We start from the raw sequence: 11,762 nt of genomic DNA on the forward strand, positions 1-11,762 counted from the left end.
TGTAGAGGGAGGGAGGGAGGGAAGGAAGGAGTCGGCGGGGGACGCCTGTAGAGGGAGGGAAGGAGTCGGCGGGGGACGCCTGTAGGGGGGAGGGAAGGAGTCGGCGGGGGACGCCTGTAGGGGGAGGGAAGGAGTCAGCGGGGGACGCCTGTGGAGGGAGGGAAGGAGTCGGGGGGAGACGCCTGTAGAGGGAGGGAAGGAGTCGGCGGGGGACGCCTGTAGAGGGCGGAAAGGAGTCGGCGGGGGACGCCTGTAGAGGGCGGAAAGGAGTCGGCGGGGGACGCCTGTAGAGGGAGGGAAGGAGTCGGCGGGGGACGCCTGTAGAGGGAGGGAAGGAGTCGGCGGGGGACGCCTGTAGAGGGAGGGAAGGAGTCGGCGGGGGACGCCTGTAGAGGGAGGGAAGGAGTCGGTGGGGACGCCTGTAGGGGGGGAGGGCGCACCAGATGGGTAACGCAGCTCTGATGTCATTACAGGTCAGTAAACAGATTGCGGTGGCGTATCGGGAGGAGTTTGCAGTTCGGGAAGATCTGATTGGTCTGGCTATCGGGGCACACGGGGTGAACATCCAGCAGGCTCGGAAAGTTCCCGGAGTGGCCGCCGTTGAGCTGGACGAGGAGACGTTTACATTCAGGATATACGGAGAGGTGATGCAATGTGCTGATTGGTGGAGTTGCTTACTCTGTATAATGGCGGTGAAATAATAGTTTGCGTTTTGTCTCCCTCCGCAGTCAGAGGAAGCCGTTCGGAAGGCTCGGGGGTATCTGGAGTTTTCAGAGGCCTCAATGGACGTCCCGAAGGCCCTTGTGGGTAAGTGGTGGTCTGTCAGATGTATTCTAGTATATGTATGATAGAACTTCCTTTCTTGGTGACTTCCATGCTATCCGGATTATCCTCCTCCGCCTAAGGCGTGCCGTATCCGGACCCCTCTGGGCTGATCTTTGCAGGACTGGCCGGGACGTAGCCCTGGGTTCTATGTAAGGATCTCCTTCCAGATAAAGAACTTTCTAGGTCCAAAGCCTTGTCCCGGCGCTGTTCCTGTCTATGAAGACTCACGCTATCAGTGATCAGGCTGACTTGCAGCTACCTTGGTCATTTTACCACTGGATGGCCTTTCAATTCCTGGCTGCCGTTGGGTTTACTGTGGAAGGGGCTAAAGCTGCTGAAGATTAGTGGGGGGGGGGGGGGGGGAGGTGAAGATCTGTCACCTGCTACTCCTGTTTTGCAGAACCACATGGGACTCCCATCCTCAGTCCAGTTGCACCAGGAGCTTCCTTGGTTATTTCACAGCTGGGCACCCCTTTTTTATCTTCCAATTCTGCTGGGCTTTACTGCAAAAGGCATTAACATCAAGGGGGTCAAATGCTCACCTAGCCGCTGGGTGGAGTGTTGTGCACGCTCTTTTCCTTCATTCAGACTAGAGGCAGTATCATTCGCTGCTCCAGTTTCCAGAGCCAAGTGGAATGCCCATGCTCTGTTCCTACAGTGACTTGGTCACCTTCCGGCCATCCGACCCTACTGCCAGCCTACAGTTAGTGTCTCCGGTCTTCACTGGATGATCCTACTTATAAAGGAGTCTCCATGTCTGCCATCACTCCTCCAGCCACCCAACCCTACTTCCGGCCTACAGTGACTTGGTTACCTCCAGCCACCCAACCCTACTTCCGGCCTACAGTGACTTGGTCACCTCCAGCCATCCGACCCTACTGCCGGCCTACAGTGACTTGGTCACCTCCGACCATCCTAACACTACTGCCGGCCTTCAATGACTTGGTCACCTCCAGCCATCCGACCCTGCTGCCAGCCTACAGTGACTTGGTCACCTTCCGGCCATCCGACCCTGCTGTTGGCCTACAGTGACTTAATCAACTTCTGCCATCCTAACCCTACTGCCAGCCTACAGTGACTTGGTCACCTCCGGCCATCCGAACCTACTGCCGGCCTTCAATGACTTGGTCACCTCCGGCCATCCGACCCTACTGCTGGCCTTCAATGACTTGGTCACCTCCAGCCATCCTAACCCTACTGCCGGCCTATAGTGACTTGGTCACCTCCGGCCATCCGACCCTACTGCCAGGCTACAGTTAGTGTCTCCAGTCCTTCCTGGATGAACCTACCTATAAAGGAGTCTCCATGTCTGTCGTCACTCCTCCGGCTATCCAGTCCTACAGTGACTTGGTCACCTCCCGCCATCGCCCCCTACTTCTGGCCTACAGTGACTTGGCCACCTCATTTTCATGCGTGTTTTCTTCCAGGAAAGGTAATCGGGAAGAACGGCAACGTCATCCAGGACATCGTAGATAAATCCGGTGTCGTCCGGGTGAGGGTGGAAGCCGAAGGAGACGCCACCGAGGAGACCAAAGAGGTAAAAAACATTCACGGCTCTGAATGAATCTCAACCACTAGTCAGACCGGATACAAGGCTCCCCCCCCCCCCCCCCTTCCCTTTTCTCACTAAACACCAATGTAAGGGACATTCTTCCCACTGATCACCAATGTAAGGGACATTCTTCTCACTGATCACCAATGTAAGGGGCATTCTTCCCACTGATCACCAATGTAAGGGGCATTCTTCCCACTGATCACCAATGTAAGGGACATTCTTCTCACTGATCACCAATGTAAGGAGCATTCTTCCCACTGATCACCAATGTAAGGGACATTCTTCTCACTGATCACCAATGTAAGGAACATTCTTCCCACTGATCACCAATGTAAGGGACATTCTTCTCACTGATCACCAATGTAAGGGACATTCTTCCCACTGATCACCAATGTAAGGAACATTCTTCCCACTGACCACCAATGTAAGGGACATTCTTCCCACTGATCACCAATGTAAGGAACATTCTTCCCACTGACCACCAATGTAAGGAACATTCTTCCCACTGATCACCAATGTAAGGAGCATTCTTCCCACTGATCACCAAAGTAAGGGACATTCTTCTCACTGATCACCAATGTAAGGAACATTCTTCCCACTGATCACCAATGTAAGGAACATTCTTCCCACTGATCACCAATGTAAGGAACATTCTTCCCACTGATCACCAATGTAAGGAGCATTCTTCCCACTGATCACCAAAGTAAGGGACATTCTTCCCACTGATCACCAATGTAAGGGACATTCTTCTCACTGATCCCCTCTGATGATCACACTGTCGGCTCACCTTTCTCTTTCTCTCTTGTATTGCAGGGTATGGTGCCGTTCATGTTTGTGGGGACTCAGGACAGTATCAGCACGGCGTTGGCCCTCCTGGAGTACCAGATCTCCCATCTTCAGGTCTGTCTGTCTCTCTCCTTCTACAATGTATGGAATGATCTGTTCCCGCCCTCAGGACTATTTGTGATCTTCTCTTTTTATATCAGTCTGGAGGCGCACATTACCGCCATATTGTATAACGGGCAGAGGCTGACCATACACTGGAAGATTTTTAGACTAGTTCACCCCAATCCTATAGCAGGGATCTTAGGGGATCCCCAGTAGATATTACCCAGAGTGTTGTATTAAGACCAGATTCTATTTGTACCATTCATGGGTTATCATGTGACCAGCTCCCGCTCTACCATGTGACCGTTCTGGTGCCTCGTGATTGGCCCAGAAGTCCATAGCGATGTGTTCTAGCCGGTTTAGAGCTTTCTTTCGTTCCCCCGGTTCCTGGGGCCTATATGCAGCAGCGTGGGAACGAGGAAAGGTGAGAATGGGGTGTGGAAGTGATAGGACCACTGTCCATGTACCCCGTGGAGTAGATTTCCTCCTTCATTTTCTGTCCCATAAGAAGAGGAAGTGAAATGGAAATTTCCTACAAAGGAAGGAGAAATGCCACCTTGTCTAATCAACCCCTGTTCCTGTGTCGTCTCCCTCATTGCAGGAGCTCTCCTCAACCTCCGTTCCTGTCCCCCCCCCCCCCCCCCCCTCATTGCAGGAGCTCTCCTCGACCCCTGTTCCTGTGTCCCCCCCCCCCCCCCCTCATTGCAGTAGTTCTCCTCGACCCCTGTTCCTGTGTCGTTCCCCCATTGCAGGAGTTCTCCTCGACCCCTGTTCCTGTGTCGTTCCCCCATTGCAGGAGCTCTCCTCGACCCCTGTTCCTGTGTCTCCCTCATTGCAGGAGCTCTCCTCGACCCCCTGTTCCTGTGTCTCCCTCATTGCAGGAGCTCTCCTCGACCCCCTGTTCCTGTGTCTCCCTCATTGCAGGAGCTCTCCTCGACCCCCTGTTCCTGTGTCCCCCTCATTGCAGGAGCTCTCCTCGACCTCTGTTCCTGTGTCTCCTTCATTGCAGGAGCTCTCCTCGACCCCTGTTCCTGTTCCTCCCTCATTGCAGGAGCTCTCCTCGACCCCTGTTCCTGTGTCTCCCTCATTGCAGGAGCTCTCCTCAACCCCTGCTCCTGTCTTCCCCCTCATTGCAGGAGCTCTCCTCAAAACCTGTTCCTGTGTCGTCCCCCATTGCAGGAGCTCTCCTTGTTTCTGTGTCCGTCCGTCCCGCCCCCTCCAATTGCAGGAGCTCTCCTCGACCCCTGTTGCCTGGTCACGATGACCAGACCCAATTACAGGCAAATGTGTCAATAGCAGAGCCAATGTCTGGTCGGAGACATCTTGATGGTCTCTATAGACCAGGGATAAGCAATTAGCGGACCTCCAGCTGTTGCAAAACTACAAGTCCCATCATGCCTCTGCCTCTGGGTTCATGCTTGTGGCTGTCAGTCTTGCTATGCCTCATGGGAATTGTAGTTCTGCAACATCTGGAGGTCCGCTAATTGCATATCCCTGCTATAGACCAAAAAATCCCTGGCATGACTCTTCGGTCTCTTGAGCTAAATGGGGTGCTCTTCTTTCCCCGCTCCAGGGGGACTTCACTTGCTGGGTGTCCCCAAGTCTGGCTTCCCAGAATCAGATGGTCTCCGCTTCTTTGGACAATGCCCCCCCCTTGAGACAGGTTCCCGATTTGGGCTCTGTCGGACTTCAGCTTAGGAGTAGCAGGAACTTCATCACCCAGAAAGGTCTGGGAGTTCTCCAAGTGACAAAACAAATTGGCCCGGTCCCTATACAGGGACAGGACTATGAGTGGTACTCTTTACCTTGTTGCCTTTCCTGGAGACATTGCCCTCTGCTTCTCCTAAACCAGTTGATTGAACTGGTTAGACGTGTGTGTGTGTGTGTGTGTGTGTGTGTTTCCCCCAACCAGATTACCTATGTAACTAGTAGTCCCAAAAAATGAAAGGGATAGGTTTGTGCACCTCGATGCTCCTCACAAGAAACCCTCGCTGGAGGTCCCTGTGCTTCCCCTAGATTGTCCGGACTTGCATGAATGGTCTGGAAGTTCTCCATGTGACAGAACAAATGGCCCGGTCCCTATGCCGGAGAGTGCTAGTCTTGACCACACTGTCTTTGCCGGAGACATTGCATTGCCATCTGCTCCTCCTCAACCAGTAGTCCCAAAACTGAAAGGGATAGGCTTGAGCACCTGGGTACTCCTTGAAAGAAGCCATCGCTGGAGGTCCCTGTGCTTCCCTAGATTGTCAGAAGATCCTGCTGAGTACCTTAAGAGGCATTCATGGGACCTGATCCCCCCCCCCTAGACTAATGTCCTCCTTCCATGACTGAAGAGGAATTCCTCTGACGAAGCCCATTTACAGGCGCAACGCGTTAGTTGGAGTCTGCTTCTAGCAGGAAATGTACTCCTTGTTTTAATGACAGACTTTCGGTTTTGGTAGCCGTGCAGCTCAGTTTTCTTTATCCTCGGTCTCCCTGGATATTCGACTGGTCTATGAAGAGCCTGTGTGGGGTTATTGAAGGGTATTCCGGTCTAGGTCTGTTCCTGTGGCATGCGCCTGCTTTTTAATGTAAAATTGTAGTAGTTTAGTAATTGTATGAAGGCGGTTACTATCCTGCAAAACGCGTCGCCCTCTGCTCTCCCATCCCTTATCCCCGGTAATCACCCCTCTGTCTCTTCCCCCTCCCCCAAATACAGGAACTGGATCAGCTTCGGATGCAACGCCTGCAAATTGAGGATCAGCTGAAGGGCCTGGGAGGCGGGGTTCGTATTGGCCCCTCCCGGTTGGAGAAGGAAAGGATCGGAGGGCAGGTAGAAGGAGGTACCACCTTCGCCTCTGTCGCCGGTAGAGGCCGAGGAAATTACGGTGAGTTTTAGCGACTCTGCTGATTATAATGCTGGGTTTATGATGCCGCTAAACACAATACTTTATGGTAAAAGAAGGTTTTTTTTTTTGTTTTTTGTTTTTTTGAGTAACTTGTAAGGTTTTCTGGATTTTGTGATGTCAGGAGATGTCCGACGCAAAACTGACTTCCTGTTATTCAATAGAATTCTCTTAACCCATTCCAAGGGCTGGGCGGTTCTCTATGATGCAGGGCGGAGCTGATTTGATGACTTTGTCGCATTTTTTTTTTTGTGCATCATTTTATGTGATTGGATGGCTCTGCAGTGATGTCCCGTAGGGGGTGGATCCATGACGCCCTGCGCTCACAGGAAGTCCTCAGGTTTCTAGGTTGAATGACTGTGGATGTCATTCATCTGAGAAGGCGAAGGACATCGTCTGGCAGGGAATAGGTACTGCAGGCGAGTGCAGACTTGCAGCCAGACATTATTATTATTATTATTATTATTATATTTTATTTTTTTCCCCACCACCCTTGCTTGGGGTTGTTTTCTTTCTTTCTTTCTTTCTTTCTTTCTTTCTTTCTTTCTTTCTTTCTTTCTTTCTTTCTTTCTTTCCTTCCTTCCTTCCTTCCTTCCTTCCTTCCTTCCTTCCTTCCTTCCTTCCTTCCTTCCTCCCTCCCTCCCTCCCTCCCTCCCTCCCTAATGTATGTATGTATGTATGTATGTATGTATGTATGTATATATACACACACACTTTATTTTTATTACTAGATAGAAATCGTGTGTGTGTGTGTGTATTTATTTATTTATTTTTATATATATATATATATATATATATATATATATATATATATATATATATATATATATACATATACATACATACATACATACATACATACATACATACATACATACATACATACATACATATACATATACACACACACGATTTCTATCTAGTAATAAAAATAATAAAGTGTGTGTATATATACATAAGTATTTCTATCTGTAGTATTTTTTTGAGATATAGAGAATTATATAAAATCTCCATCTCTCAAAAATACTACAGATAGAAATATAGAATTATATATATATATATATATATATATATATATATATATATATATATAATTTTGTACATATTTATTTTTTTGATGGCTATATCTCTCCTCCCTAAGCAAATTTATAAAAAAAAAATTTTTTAGCAATTCCACAAGGAGGTGGGCAGCAGCATTTGATGATTTTATTTTTTCTTTCGCCTTTTAGCTTTTTGAGTTTTGGCTGCAGCCGTGTAACTTCCTCTGCTCAGGTCTTGTGCGGTGTATCTCTATGGATTGTTAACGTCTGGCTTTTGTTTTGGCCCTTGCAGCTCCAGGGTCTGGGGACCAACCTTACCCTTCTCGGAATGGGGGTGGCGGTGTAAACCGGCCGAGACCTTCCCGCAGGAGAGTCGTGGATGAAGAGAGGACGATATTGGGTGAACAGGATGGGGGGGCTGGACACCCAGTCCAGAATGGAGTAGGTAAGTGGCTTCTTTCTTCCTCTTGAAATTTTACATACAAGTGAATGAGCTGTGTAGCTCTATATGGGAGATTCAATTGGAGAGAGAGAGAGTCTGAAAGCAAACTGTGTGTGTGTGTGTGTGTGTGTGTAATTATTTTTTTTATATATAATATAGGCCTTCTAGGAGTACCCAATCCTTCCAACTAAATGAAACCCCCATATGGTGTGTGCTGGTTTGTGTCGCTGTTATTTGGCGTTCACTGAGGCGGTTACAGGGTCTCTTTTTAAGCTAGAATGCACTTCTTCAGCATGAGGTGCAGCATTAGTAATGGAATTTGTTTAAAAAAAAATGCTTATTTTATTTTTTTTTTCTTTCTTAACCAATCACAGTATGGGAAGCTTCTGATCATTTTACTGACCCGTCTGTCCTTATCGGTTCAGACAGGATGTCCCCCCGGGACACAAAAATTGGCCTGATCAGAGCAGGGCTGCTAGTAAGGGGGGGGGGGGGGGGGTACAGGCCATTGGGTCAGCAGGGGGCCCCGGGCTGTCGGGTAGGCTGTATGGGGGGGGGGGCATGGTTTTTAATGGCAACCCTTCAGATGATTCAATAAAAATGGAAGCTGAGCTTGTATAGGCAGGACATGTCCTTACCAAGCGTGACCAGCAGAGGGAGCAGGAAGCATGCTGAGGCATAGAGGTATATTTAATAATATGAGGGTCACATCTTGGTTATATGTAATACGAGGGTCAGGTCTTAACCCTCTAAAGTTAAATGTAACATGAGGGTCACAACTAAACCCTCCTATAGAGTTTTATGTAATTTGAGGGTCATAGCTGAACCCCCGTTGAGTTATAACTATGGGGGTTTATATGACCCTCATTTTACATATAGTTCTATGGGGGTTCAGATATGACTCCCAGATACATACAACTCTATGGGGGTTCAGATATGATCCTCATGTTACATATAGCTCTTTGGGGGTTCAGATATGATCCTCATGTTACATATAGTTCTATGGGGGTTCAGATATGATCCTCATGTTACATATAGTTCTATGGGGGTTCAGATATGGTCCTCATGGTACATATAGCTCAATGGGGGGTTCAGATGTGGCCCTCAGATGCATATAACTCAATGGAGGTTCAGATGCGACCCTCATGTTACATATAGCTCTATAAAAACAAATTGAGAACCATTTATAATTTTTCTATCACATAAAATCCCAATATAATACATTTACGTTTTTGGTTGTAACGTGACCTGTGAAAAATTTCAAGGGGCATGAATACTTTGTGCCTTAAAAAAAAAAAGTCACAACTAAACCCCCATAGATGTATAGAATCTGAGGGTCACATCTGAACCTCCATAGTTGTAGAATATGAGGGTCACATCTGAACCTCCATCACATAAAAGGGCCCTCTACAAATGGATATATCTATTCCTATTTCTCTTCCAGATGATGGATCAAAGACCCCACCACACAAGAATCACAACCAGTCCAACTCAGGAGACACAGCCAGCCAACCCCCGAACAGACAGACTGGTGAGTGTGCAGAAGAGATTACAGTCTAATTGGGGGTCCTGCTCAATAATTGCCAGGGAACAGGGGGTATGAGGGGTCCTGATCATTACTATGAATAGAGGACGGGAGGTATGAGGGGTCCTGATCATTACATTGAATAGAGGACGGGAGGTATGAGGGGTCCTGATCATTACTATGAATAGAGGACGGGAGGTATGAGGGGTCCTGATCATTACTATGAATAGAGGACGGGAGGTATGAGGGGTCCTGATCATTACATTGAATAGAGGACGGGAGGTATGAGGGGTCCTCATCATTACATGGGATAGAGGACGGGAGGTATGAGGGGTCCTCATCATTACATGGGATAGAGGACGGGAGGTATGAGGGGTCCTCATCATTACATGGGATAGAGGTTGGGAGGTATGAGGGGTCCTGATCATTACATTGAATAGAGGACGGGAGGTATGAGGGGTCCTCATCATTACATGGGATAGAGGTTGGGAGGTATGAGGGGTCCTCATCATTACATGGGATAGAGGTTGGGAGGTATGAGGGGTCCTGATCATTACATTGAATAGAGGACGGGAGGTATGAGGGGTCCTCATCATTACATGGGATAGAGGTTGGGAGGTATGAGGGGTCCTGATCATTACATTGGATAGAGGACGGGAGGTATGAGGCTCCTGATCATTACACCTTCCATCCACTAGAGGAGATATGAAGCCGTATTCATTATTTTGATTTGTCTCCTCTATAAATCAGATGACGCCTCACCAACAGATTCTGTGACGCCAAAGAAAGACGCCAGAGCGAGACGCTCAAGGGGCAGCAACATAAAGGTAAGGGACCCCCCCCCCCCCCCCCCCCCCCCCCCCCGATGTGTAAACACCTTACAGTCTCATTGTACAAATCTCATTACATTTCCCAACAGTCCTACAGAACTTACCCACCCCCCCCTTTTTTTTTATATCCACTCTGGTGGGTTGGTGTCCCTCACACGGCATAGTTATTGGACAGTGTAGATGACCTTGTACAGTGCGGTTGCCTTTAGGCTTCAGACACATAAACTGTAAAAATCCTAATTTGGTACAAGATGGAATGTCGGCCTGACCTTTTCTCTTGAGCTCTACCAGTAGGGGGCGAAATGCATCATAGAGAGGAGCTGGACGCAGCGTCCTCAACAGTGCTGTAACAAAGTTGGAACGGCTTTGCGCAGTTTGGTATTTGGACTTGTGTTATCTATTTATTCGTCACCAGGTGACTCCCTACACTCTCACCCCTTCCAATCAAGGTTTCTTCTCCTTATCCTTCTCCTTCTCCTCCCTATTGTCCAAATGCTTGCAAGAGCACCATTTTTTCCATTTTTGAATACTGTGTTTCCCCGAAAATAAGACCTAGAGTTATTTTCCAGGAGTGTTGCAATATAAGCCCTACCCCGAAAATAAGCCCTAGTTTAAAATCCTATAATTCCACTCTATTACAGTATTATATAATGTACAATGTGTGTGTTTCTGTAATATAATTGCGGGGAAGAGAGCTCCGGCGGGTCACAGAAGCGCAGAGTGGCGCTATAATGAAGGTATTTGGCACATTTATATTACAGAAACGCACACATTATATAATACTGTATTAGAGAGGATTATAGGATTTTACACATATTTTAACGCAGTTCACACTGGAGATTCCTGACAGGCAGGGAGAGGGGGGGGGAGAGAAGAGATCTCGTTGCATGGCAAGACCTACCCCGAAAATAAACCCTAGTTTAAAATGCTTGTAAAATCCACTCTATTATAGTATTATATAATGTAAAATGGGTGTGTTTCTGTAATATAATTGTGGGGGAAGAGTGCTTTTTTCAATCATTTTAACTCGGTTCACACTGGGGATTCCTGACAGGCAGGCAGGGAGGGAGAGGGGGAGAGAAGACCACACATTATTACATGGTAAGACCTACCCCGAAAATAAACCCTACTGTGTCTTTTGTTGCCAAAATGAATATAAGACCCGGGGCTTATTTTTGGGGAAACATGACCAGTACATGGGCTGAATTGTCTACGATGTACAAGAGATATTGCCCTCTAGAGGGCACTGTGCTGCTAAAATAGATGATTTATCATATATGTTCTTCAATTCCAGGAGATTACTGCATAACTGAATATACACGACCTGCAAGAAGCTGCCACAATGACCGGACTGACCTCAACTGTATCTACTACCCATGTACAGTTCTCTGCATACACACAATAAACCGTGAGCCTTTCGACTCCTCCATGTCTCCTATGTACAATTATTATCTATGCACATCCAATACACTGAGAGCCTCCTGACTCTCCCCCATGTCCTCAATGTACAATTCTCTGTATACCATGAATGCATCGATTAAACCCGAGTGACCCCCGACTTTGTGTCTTTTATTTTTTTTTATTTTTTTATATATATTTTTTTTATTTTTTTTATATTATTATTATTATTATTATTATTATTATTATTATTTATTTATAAATTTTATTATTGTACAATTCTCTTGGTGGTGGTTCTGAACTCCTGTTCCTCAGGACCCACTAACAGGCCAGGTTTGCAAGATAACTGAGATAAATAACAGGTGAGTACATTT

General features: G+C 47.5%; 1 protein-coding gene across 1 annotated transcript in view; it reads left to right on the forward strand.

Moving 5' to 3' along the window:
• The window catches only part of FXR2 (FMR1 autosomal homolog 2), a 29,576-nt gene extending 18,028 nt beyond the window's left edge, over positions 1–11,548 (forward strand). Inside the window, exons 8-16 of the mRNA XM_040347075.1 lie at positions 474–644; positions 729–807; positions 2,253–2,362; positions 3,194–3,280; positions 5,967–6,135; positions 7,486–7,638; positions 9,080–9,166; positions 9,911–9,987; positions 11,285–11,548. Of these exons, the coding sequence (XP_040203009.1) occupies positions 474–644; positions 729–807; positions 2,253–2,362; positions 3,194–3,280; positions 5,967–6,135; positions 7,486–7,638; positions 9,080–9,166; positions 9,911–9,987; positions 11,285–11,299 (948 nt within the window). The 3' untranslated portion in view covers positions 11,300–11,548. The remainder of the gene's footprint in view (positions 1–473; positions 645–728; positions 808–2,252; positions 2,363–3,193; positions 3,281–5,966; positions 6,136–7,485; positions 7,639–9,079; positions 9,167–9,910; positions 9,988–11,284) is intronic.
• Positions 11,549–11,762: the final 214 nt, after the last annotated feature.

This window comes from Rana temporaria, chromosome 3 (assembly GCF_905171775.1).
Source record: "Rana temporaria chromosome 3, aRanTem1.1, whole genome shotgun sequence".
In the NCBI taxonomy this organism is placed as follows: domain Eukaryota; kingdom Metazoa; phylum Chordata; class Amphibia; order Anura; family Ranidae; genus Rana; species Rana temporaria.